The 18,672-nt window shown below is 40.3% G+C and overlaps 1 protein-coding gene across 3 annotated transcripts in view; it reads right to left on the bottom strand.

The window, feature by feature from the left end:
* Positions 1 to 234: 234 nt before the first annotated feature.
* The window catches only part of LOC306848231 (uncharacterized protein), a 44,681-nt gene continuing 26,243 nt past the window's right edge, over positions 235 to 18,672 (bottom strand). For 2 of the 3 annotated variants that reach the window (XM_079382648.1, XM_079382649.1), the window contains exons 5-6: positions 10,982 to 11,080; positions 235 to 970 (exon numbers count right to left, since the gene is read on the bottom strand). In XM_079382648.1, coding sequence (XP_079238774.1) covers positions 758 to 970; positions 10,982 to 11,080 — 312 coding nt within the window. In that variant the 3' untranslated portion in view covers positions 235 to 757. The remainder of the gene's footprint in view (positions 971 to 10,981; positions 11,081 to 18,672) is intronic. The other variant, XM_079382650.1, reaches the window with a different exon arrangement.

An 18,672-nucleotide genomic window follows, 5' to 3' on the forward strand; every position in this document is an offset into this window, starting at 1 on the left:
GCTGAAACCAGTCAACTGTGTGGAAGCTCAAGAACATTTACAATTCATAGGTTTCACAGTACGTGCGTTTTCTGTTCGTACATTCATTCTATGAATCAAACATACGCATGTTCGAGATATGATCGTAAGATCCAATTTAGGATGGTTTCTGCGCAACATTTTATAAATGAGGCCCCAGTTTTGGATAACCCTCTCCTGTGAATTTACTCAATCTTGTATGTCATTTTGCAGGTTAGTGGAAGACAGTTAGTTTTATTTGTAAAACATGTAGACAGATATACTGTATATACTATGGTAACACTTTATTTCATCACAAGTGCAACTAACAATTCACATGTGTGTTTTAAGTTTATATACAACAAATTCTGTATTTTTTACTCTGATGACCACCAATAATTTAAGCTTGTTGCTCAACAAGGAACAGATTTTGTTGGCATTGTTTGCAAGCAATACAAGGCAGAAAACATAAAATGCAGACATGTATGTTATATTAAAATTATTCATATTCATGAATTATGACCATCTTTTCTCACTGGTTTTGTGGGATTACAGATAAGTGCAACATCCTCTGTTTACCAACAAAAAGAATACAAACATATAATAAAAGTAATTTTATTGACTATGTATATGAAAATTGTTTAAAGACACACTGATATATAGCTAAAGGCGTGATAAAGTGGGGCAAATTTTAAAGTTGAATGGATAGCGTGCATGAGAAGCAAATAAATAGCTTAATTTAGCCATGTGTTTGCAGTCTTCACTTGATGGAATGCAGTTGGGAGGTGGATGGAGTGTCTAGCTCTCTGGAATCATACTCATGGATGAACTGCTCCATGGCCTTGATACAACGCATGCCAATGTCCCTCAGGTTTTCATGCAGAGACAGCTGAATTGGCTTCTCCAAGGATGGATCCTTGGCCACCAACATCTTCACAACCATGCCAAATGTATCACAGTCCTGCCGATACACCTGTATGGATTATTGACAATACATACACAAAACAATTAAAAATAATTCATTAACAATTTCACCACAGATAAACAAAAACAAACTTATATTGATGCATATAAGCACAAAAGAAGACCAAACACTTAACAGTATATTATTTTACATTTTCAATCGATTTCTAATTAATTAGCAGAGATTGTAATATTTTGAAAAAAAGCTGCAGGTGATACGAGGAGAAAACCCCCCCAGAAATATTCTCATTGTCATAGAGATATAAATATACAACTACTCTAAAATAAAATGCAAAATGATGTTTCATGGCTGATGAGAAAACCAAAACTGGCCCAAAAAAATAAATAAATAAATTTGGTCCCTGCTTTATAGAACTATAGTTTCACACTACAAGTTACATGGTCTAATTCATGTAGGCTACATATACAAAAATACACAACTATACTTTGTAATTATAAGCACCATGCGGAAAACATTGTCTGGTGTGTGTGTGTGTGTGTGTGTGTGCTTGTTAATGCGGAGAGCAAGCGTAGAGTATCTGTTACTCTCAAATAATAAATTATGTCTAAATTACTTATTCACTTGATACCACTAATAAGGGGTTCAAGCATGCATTGCTGAAACCCTATTGTACTGTATTTGTAAAGATTATTATTATTATTATTAGGGGTTCAAGTGCGCAGCCAAGAAACCCTATCATATTTGTAAATATTTTTATTATGAGAAAACCCAAAAGTGGCCAAAAATAGTAAATTTGGTTCCTGCTTTATAGAAATATAGTTTTACACTACAAGTTACATGGTACCAGTGCAGGAAAATTCTCTGGAGTCTGAACAGCAAAATTTATCAAAGTGAAGTTCCATTGTCAGTCACAACAAGATGACAAAAAGTTCAAAGTGGCCGTGGCTATAACTCTTGAATGGAATGAGGTATTTTCACCAAACTCGAAACGCATATGAATAATACAAATAAATAAAAAGTGGGCAGCCCCTATGTGCACCCCTGCATATGTTATAGATTTCTGTATTCTGAACAACTCTAGAGCCACTGCTGTCAAGCAAACCTTTTGTTAAATATTTGACATTATGTAAAAAAACAAAACCAAAAAAAACTTTTTTGAAACTCCTTCCTAGACGGTATATACGTTGCCGCTATATTTTAAGTTTCTTTTCACACATATACTGTATACAATGGTACCGAATGATTGGCCTGTTGATGAAAAATGGTATTCAAAAAGCATTTAAAAAAATTCAATGTACAACATACAAAAAACATGGTGAATGTAATGGTACTCCAGATGCTTTCTCTGAACCAGCTTGGACTGGAGGGCTGTGCAACTAGCAAGATCATCACTGGTTTGGCATCCCCCCACATTTTCCATATTTTATTTTTCGGGAACATTTCCCTCGAGCTTTCCGAGTTCTTTCTGAGATGGAGGGTTGTTAATGCATTATTTAATTTTCAGTTTTTCTTATATTAGTGTTATATTCCATTTCTACTATGTAATTCCTGTATGTTTCCACTATGTCCGTACTTTCTTCTATATAAAATCTAATTGTATTTTGTGCACTGACTATTTATGTGGTTTTGCCTCATAGGATGTCTGATCAGGGTTACATAAAACTACGGTGACTGGGAAGGGACATGTTTGTGTCACTTTGTTTTGTCATGGTCACGAATGTTACAGAATGGAATGCCATAGTGTGTTGAGTCTAAGACATGTAATGTGAAGACGTCTTGAAATTGTATGAGGGAAGGCCTTTCTCTCGTGGCAACGAGTTTAATGTGTAAACAAACCTGTGCAAGACTATAGCATCCTGGGTTTATGAAAAATTATTATTATTATTAATAAATTTTATTTTAAATTAAGAATGACAAAATGGTGTGGAATTAAGATACAGTGGTGGAAAAAATTAATGGCTAAATGAATGTTTGGAAATGTAAACTGATATTTCCTACTGACACATTACAGCAAAAGATACAAATAACTGACTGCTGAAAATACTAGTGTTCTAATCATTTTGTCATTTTGTCCATCACTGTATAAGTTTATTAGCCTGTATCGGGGTGCTATCCCTGCAAAGTTCAGCTCCAACTCTGATCAAACACAACTCAATCAGGGCTGCATTTCCTGAAACCTTCTTAATGCTACGTCGTTCTTAAATTGTACCTTAACCTGTACCTTATCATTAATACATTAAAGATCCGATTTTAAAGTTTACCGAAACATTTTTAGTTAAAGGGGTCATATGATGATTTAAAGATCATTATTTTGTGTATTTGTTGTAAAATAATATGTTGACATGCTTTAATGTTAAAAAAAATATTATTTTTCAAATACTGTACATTATTGTAGGTCCTCTATGCCCCGTCTCTCTCAAACGAGTCATTTTCTACAAAGCCCCTCCTTCCAACAAGCGCAGTCTGCTCTGATTGGCCAGCTGGCACAGTGCATTGTGATTGGCCAAACACCACAAGCACGAGTCGGAAATGTAACGCCCCTTTCCATAATCGTGAGCTTTAGCTTTCAAAGTAAATATAATGTTGTTAGTTTTACCATCAGTTCAAGCCCGAGAGGGGAACAGAGTCACGTGACAGACACAGTGATGAAGCTCGTATGTGTTTGCACACAAGCCGCGGTTAAGAGAGCAGACTCCACTGTGATGTGACCCTGTCTCTCACACACACACACACACACACACACACACACACACGACGTGTTACTCTACACTGCGCAAAACTCCGCATTTGAACAGTCAATAGCAAATAATTAAACTAATAATTAAGCATACTTACAGTCGCTGTTTCAGTGGCCAGATTGTCATAGTAAAGTCAGAATTGACCCTTTTTTTCAGAAATAGCCTTCGTGCACAGCCAGCCTTGTACTCTACTAGGTTCACAAAACGGTCGTCCATAAAATGCGTTGCACAAATTCGAACATTTGTGTTGTGCTGTTCTGTTGTAAACAAATCTTAACCAATGGTTTCTAATTGCATCTACTTTCGGAAAGCCAAGTAAAGTGCTTTTGCTTTCACCTAGAAACACACAGCGTCTCCCTGACACGGCTGCATCAACACTACTGCGGTTACTGAAACCACTCCTTCTTTCTTTGTGTGAACTTTTGGGCGGCATTACGCAAATATTTCCACATCGTGACGTAGACATGTGAGGCGTGTTTTAATGAGGCATTGTAGTAGTAGTGCAAAATCAAAGACGCTACCATCCATGGAGCCATATAGTGTAAATGTGCACTAAAACTTTAGTAAAATAAATTAATAAATAAATAAAAATTCTAATTTGCCGGCATGGCAGCCAATTCAGCAGCTTTTAGATTTGTTGGTCCAGTTTTGTCAAGACATTCAGCTGCTGGCGGCTTTCCTTTTTCTCACTTTTTTTCTTTTGCTCCGCAATAGTATCTGTTGATTATATGTTTCTTCTGTTGCGTTTTTATTGAGTAGGTCATCCAATAACAGAAATTAGTGATTTACACCAATATGTGATGCGGCTGCTGGTTGTGGAGTAAATGAAGACACTATGGAAAATATATTATGATAATATTAATGAACCATTCAAAGGCCAGTGAAAGCATACTGCCAGTTGGTGATATACGCTACGTTTAGGCATGAGGTTGCGGGTTCGCACACTCATTTCAAAATTATATCAAATATCCAGGGTTGGATTTAGTGTGCAAGATCCCATGAGTTTTAAGATCCCATGAGTAAGGACAAATGCAATTTTTGGCTATTTCTGATGTGCTTCTAGTTGGGAAGCACTCTTACCAGAATGTTTTTCTGTTGGACTTGTGTAGGCCCAACGTGTTATTATTATTTTTTTCTCTCTCTCTTCTGTTAAAACCTGTCAAATGATTAAGCAGTGTCTTGTCAGTGTCTGTTTTTTTTCCTTGTTTTTTTTTGTGGTGACCACAGGGAGGTGCTCTGGGCCTATTTGTTTTTCTATGTTTTCTTCCCTGATGTGATGTACAGTATGTTGCAAAGCGAAAATAAAAGTTTTATGCAAGTATGTTGCATTCTAACAGAAAAAAAGTTACGTGTCTTTATTTAAAATCAACACTTCTTTTATAAAGAACACTGCTTTCTCACATAGCGCAGTGAAGCAGCCCATGCATAAAATGAATAATCGATCATCAACCAGTTCAGCATCACCGCCATGGACAGCACCAGGTAATGTCGCACGTAAGAAGGTGTATCTTAAGCAGCCTCCTAAGGTATAGTTCAGGGAACACTCCTAGAAATGGTACACCTTTAGTTAAGGCATACCTTTAGAGTCTTTGTAGCGCGCTAAGAGACAACTTTATCAGGAAATGCAGCCCAGCTCAATAAGATCTTCAGGAGCACTTTAAGATAGCTGTGTTCGGGAAGCAGACAAACTCTGTCAGTTTAAATCTAGATTAAAGACCCGTCTCTTTAACCTGGCTTACACATAATACACTATCACATTTCTATAATTCAAATCCGTTAAAGGATTGTTAGGCTGCATTAATTAGTTCAACTGGAACCGGGAACACTTCCCAAAACACCTGATGTACTTGTTACATCATTGGAAGAATGTCATCTTCGCTAATATTAGTCTGTTTCTTTCTTATTCCGAGGTCACCGTAGCCACCCAGATCCAGACTGTATCCAGATCAGATGGTGGATCAGCACCTAGAGATGACCTCTACAGCCCCGAACGTCAGCGGAGACCAGGACACCTAGATGAGCCCCAGAGACTGATCCCCAGTGAAGACCCTGTCTCCAAGACCACAGGAACCAGATGAGTCTGCACAATCTGACTCTGCTTTAGCCTAGATTTAAACGGCTGATTTTTCAGCAGGGAAACTATTTCCCCGTCTAAATACTGTAAAGCTGATATAAAGCCACCCAGCTTTATATCAAGCTGATGTAAAGCTGCTTTGACACAATTTGCATTGTTAAAAGTGCTATACAAATAATATTGACTTGACTATATTTACTTGACTGGTGGAACTGAAATTTGCAGGTAGATAGATCTCCAAGAACAGGATTAGGCATCTCTGGCCTATGTTATATTATATTGAGTGTGATAACAGCTTTCAAATGAAGTTTATGGTCAATATATGAAAAAATAATTTGTACATGAACATGATAATCTTAAACATTTTAATCCATCTCATCCCAGTCTTTTAAATCCACTCACTGATTTATTTATTATTATTATTATCAGTGTTGGTAATAGTTAAGTAATGCATTACAATAGAGTTACTCCATGTCCAATGTCCAAAAAGTAATTGCGTTACTTGGTTACTCTTACTGTAAGCAATGTGTTATGTTACTTTTGGTTTACTTTTTGTCTTTAAAAAGAAAAAAAAAAAAAAGTATATTTCTGGCAACTGTAAAGACCCTTTAACACCAAAAGTGAAATAAATCTCAGTCTGAAGGAAGTTCCTGCACCTCACTCCCAATTTCTTTCAACACTGGGACAGGAGAGAAGTCAATAAATAATTGGCAAACAAAGTAACTGCCGTTGCTTATTTAAAAAAAAAAGGAAATCAGATATTTCATTGTAAATTTAAAAATAATGCATTACTTTACTTGTAAAAAAGAATGTATAACTCGCGATACTTGTAATGAATTACCCCCAACACTGATCATTATTATTAATATTATTATCATCATCATTATCATTGCCTAATTACCATTATGTATTATATATATTTTAAAGTAGACTACCATAATTGTTTTGTAAATACTGTGAATGTCTTACAATCCTACCAGTAATGCTTTGACTTTATGACTATTTCTGTATTTCAGTATGAGAATAAATGAACATCTGTTTTCATTTACAAATAAAACAATAGGCATGAACAAACTGATTCTTACATAATGCTGATTAATTCCTCTACGAAACATGTTCATAATTATACTTACTAATGTAGACTATTAATGACTAATATAATAGTTAAAAAAATTAAAAAGTGAATTTCCTATCAAATTCCTGTATGTGTGCCTGCTGAAATGGAGTCACACAAAATTAGATCTTTATTGGCATGATTGTTGGGCATTTCAAGAATTTACAAAATATAGGCTATATAGTAGTTAAGGTAGGGCTATTAAAATAGATCATATAGAATGTTAATTGGGTAAAGAGAAGAGATGCATCGTATTTTAAGCTGCCGATAATTATCAGCCAAAAATGGCATTTTTGGTTTTCAGCCAAAAGAAAAAAATGGCCGAAAATATATCACAGCCCAGCAGTGTTCAGTGTTCAGAGAGGATTCATTCCCCCTCTAGCCACAGTCACTGCGCGGTGTGATGCTCCACTCAATTTACTGCTCTATGAATGTGGGTTCAGCCGCTCATGTCCCGTACCGCTCATGATCACTGGAAGGGAGGGAAGTCGTGGCCTAATAGTTAGAGAGCCGGACTTGTAATCCAAAGGTTGTGGGTTCGAGTCTCGGGCCGGCAGGGATTGTAGGTGGGGGGAGTGAATGTCCAGCGCTCTCTCCACCCTCAATACCACGACTGAGGTGCCCTTGAGCAAGGCACCGAACCCCCAACTGCTCCCCGGGCGCCAGAGCATAAATGGCTGCCCACTGCTCCGGGTGTGTGTTCACGGTGTGTGTGTGTGTGTGTGGTAGGTAGCAACGCTGGTAAAAGGACACTATGCTCTTGTGACGCTATGCTCTGCTCACATGCTCTGATAATAATAGCTTTGCAGGACTAGCCTATACATTATTTGTATAATTAGTCAAAAAATTGAACTGAATAAAAAAATATGTGACCCGTGCTGGCAAAATGAGTGTGAGTCCACACAGGCTAATTTTGAGCTACAGATATAAAAAAAAAAGTGAATAATGTCGATTTTAGTCAAATTTGAGGTTTTCACAAAAATGAGTTCATTAAGCCCTCGTCTAGTGTTCCCTGTGCTCTAAATAATAATCAAACATCTAAAATGATCTTTATTTGAACTTTTTCGTACCATTTCTCTGCTCGCTTCTCGCACTGCCTCTCATCCGAAGCACCCGATCCCAATAAATATACATATATTCACATAATTACAGTATTTAAGTGCTAACGTAAACATAATCTGTTATGTCTTAAGTGGATGTGTGGGGAAAAACATCTGATGTGTAACATTACATTAGATCCGTGCATTACAATAGGTCTTGATGTATAGGCTGTCTGTCTCAATCAAACAATGAAAGAAAAGAGGGAATCACTCCCTGCAGCTGATTGAACTGCTTTTGTAGTTGTAATAATCTATTTATTTGTAATGAACACACTAAAGGGATTTTTACATTTGATTATTTGTTTTCTTACTTGAATGCTTTTGTTTAGATGTAAAATGGAAAAGGTAATGCAGTATTTGTTTCTTTCTTATATATGTTCTACTGCTTTTTTTTGCATCTGTTCTTATTTATCACAACAAAGATAAAATAAAAATAGCAATATTGTGATTATTAATATAGTAATAATTATTGTGGAGGAAAAGTTTTTTGTCTGATTGCAGTCATACATCATTTTGAATGGAGAATGTGAAACTAATAATAACTCATTTTTGAAAATGTGATCATTGTAACTCATTTTGCAAGAACGGGTCACGTACTGATATTTTATATTAATATATTTTCTGTCCAATTTTATTGTGTTACTTTCAATAAAACTGTGGTTATTTTATTCCCTTGTGTTTTTTTTTATTCAATATCAATAAAATTATTGAGTCTTACAAAATTACTTTATATTATTTAATAAAATAATAAATAATTATTACAAAGCATTTTCAGCCAAGTGCAACTTTCATTTCGGTGCATCCCTAAGAGATACATGAAATGAAGTTTAAAATAAAATAAATATATTATATACAAATATTAAACAAACAAACAAAAAAATAAATAAGATAAATACATGTTTAAGTATATATATTTTTAACATACAGTATATTAATGACAGCAGATTATTTTGACTTGTTTTGGAAGTTATCATGTGCAAGAGGTAGCCTATCTATACACTGTGTGAAATGTGACTTCCCAGTCACTGTATAAAACCAAATCATTGCCAATCAATGTTGAATTTCTAGATTGCAGAGCAATCACAAAGTAATCCTGCCTTTCATGCATTTCAACTTTGATAAAATTATGATACATTTTTAGGGAAAATTTTCATTATTAACGATTGAAGTGTTTTCCCTCAAACTCCTAACACACTGCTTATTGGTAGTAAGTAAGGGAGTTGTTGTAGTAGATATGTTTAGGTATGGGGCAGGGTTAAGAGATCTAGAATATGGTCATGCAGAATAAAGTATTAATATGTGCTTTATAAGTACTAAAAACAGTCAATATCTAGTAATATGAATGCTAATAAGCAACTAGTTAATAGTGAATAGTGTTCAATAATCTATATTACCATTATTGTTATTTGTATGTAGAAAAGCAGGCATCTGTGATCAAAAGACTTGAAATCATTACTGTAGTCTGTCTTGTAGTTACTATAGGTATCTGTGTGTGTTTGAGCTGCTAGCTATTACCAGATCACTTCAAAATAGCACCTACTGCCTGATCCATGGTAACCATAGAGATGGTGTGTCTCTGTGTGTGCACTGGGGGGTTAAATTATCATTCTGCATGTATCTGAGTCATCGCATCATGAGCTCTGCTGTGCAGTTTTTGGAAAATAAACGGAATGACTATGATTGCAATTAAAAACACACTGTATAATAGAACTAGGTTTAACTTATACACCTTGTGTAACTCACCAAAGACACCAACTTACATACAGACTAATCTATTATGATTTCTTCTGTACTGTATGTTTGCTGTGTAAAGTATTTGAGACTCTTGTATGCATGTTATATGCAGATGACTTTCTGCAATAGCTAGAATGTACAACCTGGGGAACGTACAGGGGGAGGCTATTATCCCTTTTAATTTTAATTATATGAAACATTTTCATTCATTTGAATAAAGCAATCTTTAAAAAGTTAAGAATGATCTATAATAAGATTGGTGCCCTACATAAATGCATCAATTTTAGTTAAATTTCATGGAAGGATGGAAGAGAGCCCTGTACAAAACCCCTTCTACAATTCCTGCCAGTACTTAGACTCAAACCTGTGACCTCTGGGTTGCAAGTCCGACTCTTTAACCATTGGGCCACGACTGCCCATTACAACATGTAGAGTTGGGGTTCTCAGACTCATACTCGGACTCAAGTCCAGTCTCGAGTACAACTTTTAGCGGACTTGGACTTGTCATGGACTCATATATTTTACTCAGACTTTTGCCTTTTGGAACTGTAAAATATTTACAGTTAAGTGAGTCCGGGGACAGTTGACAGAAATGTCACTGATTCAATTCATTATCACGAAAGTGATATTCAGCATTTGCATATGTTTTTAAGTTGCCGGGTTTCTGTGCACACACACCAAAGCGCACTCATCAAAAGCACCTTTCAGTCAGCATGCAAATGTTATTGCTCCACACTTACACAAAAAGTAATGTCAAAATGCCTGTCTTGGCGACTGTTCGTGTAAATGCAGTCGGTTATGTCTTAAGTGAACCTGAACAGTTGGGAGAAATACGGATGTGTCAAAATATTTTCAGTTCGCCTTAAACTTCCTCCAGCGTACAGGAGAATTCATTCCGTTTTCCATATTTCCAAATTAAAGGCACGAAAGGCTTTCTTTTTTTTTTTGTGGAGATTAGTTGTTCTGTCTCTGTGCCACTCTCATGGAACCAGTCCTGGCGTTTCCTTGAATAGTTTTGTAGGTAATGAGGATATGGGTATTATATAGTTAAATTAAATATGTGCTGCAGTGAATAGAGAATATTTCTGTTGATAATGACAATACATGATTTATTTGAGGCAGAAAAATTTTGAATGGTTATTGTGTACTTCTTTCAGAGAATGGTATGGGGGGAGTGAGGGAGAAACTGTTTACTGCTTTACTTATTATTATTGGTAAAATCCAATATCAGTCTATCCGATATAGACATATTATACTGTGGAAACTGATCCTTCACACAACACACAGACATAAATTTACCTCCTCTATCTGCTCTTGCTTCTTCTGTATAGCTCTGTTACGTGCCACAGCACATGTCACTGACGAGAGAGCATCTCTGTTGCTGGGTTTCTGTGACACCTGTGGAGGTCACCACAAAAGGCATCATCAATCTTTCAATCTAAAACTTTAGTTTTAGTATTATTTATATTCTACAGTCTTAAACAACAGTCCAAAACATGTAAAGGTGTGTTCAGGCCATATTGTAATTACCGTAATTACAACATACCAACTTGAAAAAAGTATAAACGTCCTTGTAGAACTAATAATTACAACTTGTGAACTGGGAGTTTTCTGAGAGCTACGGCTTGTACCACGTGTCTACTGCACCTCACTCAGAACCAGAGAAAAATGGCAGCACTTCCAGCAGTAAAATGTAAATAAGCAGTTATTTCGTATTATTTATGTTTTAAAATTTATGTAATTGACTTTTCCCAATATAGATGTTTTCATACAAAATTAATGTGAACATAAGCGAAAGACATGCAGCACAGAGTTAGATATCTAGGATATCCATGTACAGTAATAAAAACCTAAAGAAATAATTATAAAGTGTAATAATGCATTTGCATTTGCATAGCAACTGTTACTGTTACTGTATTGTGTTTTACAGCTGCCAGTAACATTCTTTCACATTGGTTTATTTTGTTGCTATAGAAACGGATAGTCCCCAGACATGAACAGCACCGAGTTGACCATCACATGTTGTCATCTCGGAATTACGGTAATTACAAAATGGCATGAATGCAGCATAATGCTCGGTAATGCTCTTACAATTGCAATCACTTTTAAGGTTGTTTACAGACTTTACATACTCAAGGCAGAATTTATAACTTTGCACAGACAAGAACAGTAAAGTGATTGTATGACAATAGTTTGAATGTTATTATATTTTTCAGTTGAATGAGGCTAAACAAATTTGGCCTAATGTCCATGATGAACGACTAAAACATGAGACTTGACTCAAGCTCTAAGTTTTCCCAGAACTAAAACAAAATTAACAACAATTTTACTTTGATGCTTGCTATAACATTGTTTTAGTATGGTTTCTGTTTTGGTTTTCGAAACTGATGCGAGACCAGTGAGGCGCTAATTCGGCGAGAGAAGGTGTCAAATAAAAGGTCCGTACACCATACTAATCAAGCAATTACAACTGTTTATTGTTGATACACACAGCTGATATCATTAATAATGATAATGATCATAGGTAAATGCATAAAAGAATAGTGATAATCAAAAATAAACACATTAAAGAAGGATAATCAAAATCCAGTGCATAATATATGAATGATCATGAGTGAATGGATAAAAGAGTTGGATTCACTGGAGCTGTGTGAAGTCCCCTCATGCTTCAAATGCTCCACTGTCATCCCGGTCCAAAATAAACCCAAAATTACTGGACTTAACCTGTTAGCCATCACCCCCCATTTGGGGCCTCAAAGGTAAAAATAACCTACCTAAATTAAAATGGTAACAGCTCCTGACAAATTGTGCTACACAAACAAATTATGTATCTTTGGAAAGAAGACACTCTATGCTTTACTATCTATCATCCAGAGTTGATAATGCTCAAAAAGATAAAAAGTTATAGACACTGACGTGCCTTGAAAAATATTTTTCCACACTGAATGTTTTTTTATTTCATATACAAATACATGAAATAAGTCCTGGAGCAATCCAGAAAAGTAATGGATTGAAAGCCACATGTCTCATGAGTTCATATTTCGAATTTGAAGAAGATACCATGAAAAATGACATTCCTGCAATATTTTTTCTGAAACTATTTATAGTCCCCCCCTGTTTGGGGAAAAATAACTACCAAATGGATTGCAGAATTATACAAACTATTTTAGTCATTATACATATTCCTGCATAGTTTTTCAATTATAAAATAATAGACAGAATTTTAGACATCATATAAGTGATTTATTTGAGCACTAAAAAATACAAAAATAATTATTTGAGTAATAAAAAAGGAAAAAAAATAGAAAAAAGGCTTTGTATATAGTATGTATACTGAAGAATATATTCTGATTGGCAGACATAAACTGATATTGGCAGACATGGTCATACAGTCAGTAATCACACGCTGATGTGCTTCCATACAGATGATAATCATACAGATGGGCCATATAATCAATAATAGCTGATCAATGAATCACAATGATAGCCGTCATAGAGTCGGTAATAAACACGCTGATGTCCGTCCAAACAGATTATAATCATGCAGATACGGCCACATTCCCCACACAATACACACATATAAAAAACAGGCGTGGTAGACACCATCACTCAGGCTAGAGCTCCTTCAACAAGGCAAGACTATGCACTGAAGTGGAGTCTGTTCGCGAACTGGTGTTCTTCTCGCCGGGAAGACCCCCGAAGATGCATGATTGGAGTAGTGCTTTCTTTCCTGCAAGAAAGGTGGGAGCGTAGGCTGTCACCCTCCACCTCCACCTTTAATTACCAAGATGGCGCCGAGCATGGCAGCCGTGTTGCGAGCTCCAAGAAAACTCTGCAGTTTTAGATGTTGTCAGTATAACTGTCTACGATAGACACACGCTTTTAAACATTAGTTCCTTCGTCGCGCAACGCAAACCGGACTTTGAGTTCCTGAACGCCGGCGCCTTGTTTACAGACACCGCATCAGAGCCCTTTGTCTGGGCTGCACGATCGCGACCGAGGAAACGCCGCCGGAAAAGGGGGAAGAGAGCCGGCGTCCTTGTCAGACTCAGATGCCGTCCCCTCCGACCTCCTCTCCCAACTATTTTGCTGGCTAACGTTCAGTCACTGGACAACAAACTCTGTGAACTGCGGGCACGCATCTCATACCAACGGGAAACAAGGGACTGCTGCATTATTTGCCTCACAGAAACTTGGATGTCTGCAGTGGTTCCAGTTCTCCGTGCACCGCTCGGACAGAACGAAAGAGCTCACAGGGAAAAGCAGAGGTGGGGGCGTCTGTTTCTTTATCAACAACTCGTGGTGTGATGAAAGGAACCTACACTCTATTAAATCCTCCTGCTCCCCTGATCTGGAATTTCATATGCTTCTGTGTCGACCATTCTGGCTACCGAGGGAATTTACAGCGATCATAATCACAGCTGTTTACATTCCCCCTCAAGCCAACACAGACCAGGCACTCAAGGAACTGCTTGGGAATATAAGCGAGCAGGAAACCGCGTACCCAGACGCGGCGTTTATTGTTACGGGGGACTTCAACAAAGCCAACTTCAGAACAATAGCTCCAAAATACTTTCAACACATCACCATCAACACGCGTGGCGATCGTGTACTTGACCACTGCTACTCTCCTTTCCGGGACGCCTACAAATCGCTCCCCCGCCCACCTTTCGGCAAATCGGATCACACTTCCGTTCTGCTCCTGCCTGCTTATAGGCAGAAACTGAAACGAGAAGCACCCGCTCTCAGGACAATTCAATGCTGGTCGGACCAATCAGACGCTATACTACAGGACTGTTTTGATCACGTGGACTGGGACATGTTCCGGGCAGCGTCTGATGACGACATAGAGGCGTACTCAGATACTGTAACGTGTTTCATCAGGAAGTGTGTAGAGGATGTAGTACCAACAAAAACAATCCGCATCTACCCCAACCAAAAACCGTGGATTAACAGCGATGTTCGAGCAGCCTTGTCAGCGCGGACATCTGCCTTTAAATCCGGAAACTCTGACGATCACAAACAAGCCAGTTACGATCTCAGGAAATCAATCAAAGCTGCCAAACGACAATATAAAAACAAAGTTGAAGAACAATTCAAAACCAACAACGCAAGAAGCATGTGGCAGGGTATCAATAACATCACAGATTTCAGAGGGAATAAACCAGCTACTGTGAACATTGCCGCCTCTGTACCGGACGAACTTAATCACTTTTATGCTCGTTTCGAGGCTCACAACACCGCCCACACAGAGCGCGCTCCTGCGGCTGTAGCAGAAGAGGCGAGCGCACTTTCCTTTTCTGTCGCAGATGTAACCCGATCCTTCCGACGGGTGAACATCCGCAAGGCTGTGGGTCCCGATGGCATCCCAGGCCGTGTGCTCCGAGCATGCGCATTCCAACTGGCCGGTAGTTTTCACAGACATTTTTAACCTTTCCCTCTCTCTGTCTGTGGTTCCCACATGCTTCAAAAAATCCACCATTGTGCCCATACCAAAGAAAAATAAAATCACATGCTTGAATGACTGGAGGCCCATTGCTCTGACACCCATCTTCAGCAAGTGCTTTGAGAAACTCATCAGAGACTACATCTGCTCTGTGCTGCCTGACTCACTGGATCCCCTACAATTTGCATATCGCAGAAACCGTTCCACAGACGATGCTATTGCCTTCACCCTGCACACTGCTCTCTCCCACCTGGAAAATAAGAACACCTATGTGAGAATGCTGTTTGTGGACTACAGCTCAGCATTCAATACCATAGTGCCTGCCACACTGGTTGAGAAGCTCCAGACTCTGGGACTAAACAGATCTCTGTGCAGCTGGATCCTGGACTTCCTGACAGGCAGATGTCAGGTGGTCAGAATGGGCAACAACACTTCATCCCCGCTGACCCTTAACACTGGTGCTCCTCAGGGCTGCGTCCTCAGCCCACTCCTGTACTCCCTGTACACACATGACTGTACAGCAACACACAGCTCCAACGTCATCGTCAAATTTGCTGACGACACAACGGCCTGATCACTGACAACGATGAGACGGCCTACAGAGAGGAGGTGAGAACCCTGACTAAATGGTGTCAAGAGAACCACCTCTCACTCAACATCGCTAAGACCAAGGAGCTGGTGGTGGATTTCAGGAGACAGAGCAGAGAACACACACCCATCACCATCGACATGACACCTGTGGAGCGAGTAAACAGCTTCAAATTCCTCTGTGTTCACATCACTGAGGATCTCACATGGTCCGCTCACACAGATGCAGTGCTGAAGAAGACACACCAACGCCTCTTCTTCCTGAGACGGCTGAGGAAGTTTGGAATGAGCCCCAGCATCCTCAGATCATTCTACACCTGCACTGTGGAGAGCATCCTGCATCACCGCCTGGTTTGGAAACAGCACTGCTGGCAACCGCAAAGCTCTGCAAAGGGTCGTGCGAACTGCCCATCACATTGTTGGAGGTGAGCTTCCCTCCCTCCAGGACATCTACACCAGGCGGTGTATAAAGAAAGCCCGGAGGATCATCAATGACTCCAGCCACCCGTCCCACAGACTGCTCTCTCTGCTGCCCTCAGGAAGACGTCTCCGCAGCATCCGATCCCGCACTAGCCGACTGAGGGATAGCTTTTTTCCTCAGGCTATCAGGCTAATGAACAGTCAAAACTAATACACCCTACAGCACACTCCCACTTTACAATATACCACGCACTGCACTTTAATTCCATACAGTTCAAACTGGACTACCAGTACACTACTGCACAAATACAACAATCTTTTTGCCAGCACTGGATACCATCCAATGCACATCCATGACATTTGCACATCCGGTTTATATATAATCTGCTGCATCCTCGCATATTACTGTGTGTATATAACGTAGAATGTGTACTACATACTGTGTATAATGTGTATCGGTAACTGTATGTCTGTCTAATAGTACACTGTGTGTACTGAGTATATGTATGTGTATATTACACATTGTCATCTGTATAAGTCTGTACGTATGTATGGTAATGTCTATATGTAAATTGTTTCTGCACTGTCTGGAGCACGCTCTCAAGAATTTCACTCACGAAGGCACATGTGCTGTGGTGATGTGACAATAAAAGTGATTTGATTTGATTTGATTTGATTTGAAAGTGTATGTGCACGATGCAGTGGATGGCTGGTCCCTAGGAAAGCATGATCTCATCGTGAGGTTCCTGAAGGGTGCCAGGAGGTTGAATCCCCCTAGGTCACCCCTGATGCCCTCCTGGGACCTCTCTATCGTCCTGGCTGGACTTCAGAGGGGTCCCTTTGAGCCGCTGGACTCAGTCGAGCCGTAAATCCTGTCGAAGACAGCGCTCCTGACCGCGCTCACTTCCATCAAGAGGGTCGGAGACCTCCAAGCATTTTCGCTAAGCGAAGAGTGCCTTGTGTTCGGGCCGGCCTACTCTCACGTTGTCCTGAGACCCCGGCCTGGATACGTGCCTAAGGTTCCCACCACGCCCTTCCGCGATCGGGTGGTGAACCTGCAAGCACTGCCCTCGGAGGAGGCAGACCCAGCCTTGGCGTTGCTGTGTCCCGTAAGAGCGCTGCGCATATACGTGGACCGCACCCGGCGCTTCAGAAGCTCTGAGCAGCTCTTTGTCTGCCACGGAGGTCAGCAGAAAGGGAAGGCTGTCTCCAAGCAGAGGTTGGCCCACTGGATAGTGGATGCCATCGCCTTGGCGTACCAATCCCAAGGCGACCCGTGCCCCCTCGGGGTGAGGGCTCACTCCACACGGAGTGTTGCCTTCTCCTATGCGTTGGCGCACGGCGCCTCTTTGGCAGACATCTGTAGAGCTGCGGACTGGGCGACACCGAACACCTTCGCGAGATTTTGCAGTCTCCGCGTTGAGCTAGTCTCTTCCCGTGTGTTGGGTAACAGGTAAGTGGCGGGAAGAGTTGGCCGGTGTCACGCTTGCTGCGCCATTCCCCCTTACCCAGGGATATGAGCGCCTGTTTCTCTCCTCCAGTTAGTTCCCCAGATGGCGAACCCTGGCGGAGTTCCTCCAGCACCCCCGGCAGTCAGACTGGGCGGAGCAGCCTGACGCCAGGCCCAGTACCGGTGTTAGCTTGCCCGGGTCTCCGGTCAGCCCCTGTACTCGGCTAGGTGCCCGTGTGGCCTGATTCCCTTCGGGTGATCCCACACGTGTATCCATCCACAGTACGGTTTCCCTCACGGTAAACCCGTGTCTTCCCTTTGACAGAGCTCTGTCAGACCCTGCTGGCAGCCCTCCTCCCTACTCCTAGGTAGGATCTGCCCCAGGGTCCAGGCGTATGTAGCACTGCCCCATGCCTGGGCCAGTCCATACCATTGTCTCCACATGTTACCTCCCTTCGGGCAGGATGTGGCGTCCGTAGCGCCCTTCTCCGCAAGGCTCGCTTCCCCATCGTTACTGCCAAGCTGTAACAACAAATAGGAAAGACTTGAAGCGGTCTTTCATAGAAGGTCGAAATCCCTTCCGATTTCTGGGAAAAGGAACAGCGGCTTGGCTATCTCCAGCAGCAATGTACTCAAGGTTAGCGAATTTGCGCTGGGGCGGTGGGAAGGTTGCGACCTTCGCATGGCATTTGTCTGTCACGCGCTAGCTTGTCAACATCTGCATGCCATAAGTCGTAGTGACCGACAGATAGGGAACGTCTCGGTTACGTACGTAACCCTCGTTCCCTGATGGAGGGAACGGAGACGTTATGTCCTCATGCCACAATCTTGAACCATCGCTGGTTGCCAGGGACACGTTCTCGGCTCCTCAGCGGAAAACCTGATGAGTGGATGCACCTGTCGCCCTTTTATACCCGTATGCATGGGGAGTGGCTCAGGTATACAAATTCCACTAGCCAATATTCATTGGCGTTTTCTCTTAAGTCAGAGATGATTGGGGCTTCCAAGTAAATCCCCTAATGTCGTCACGACATAACGTCTCCGTTCCCTCCATCAGGGAACGAGGGTTACGTACGTAACCGAGAC

The sequence above is a fragment of the Barbus barbus genome, assembly GCF_936440315.1.
Source record: "Barbus barbus genome assembly, chromosome: 28".
NCBI lineage: Eukaryota > Metazoa > Chordata > Actinopteri > Cypriniformes > Cyprinidae > Barbus > Barbus barbus.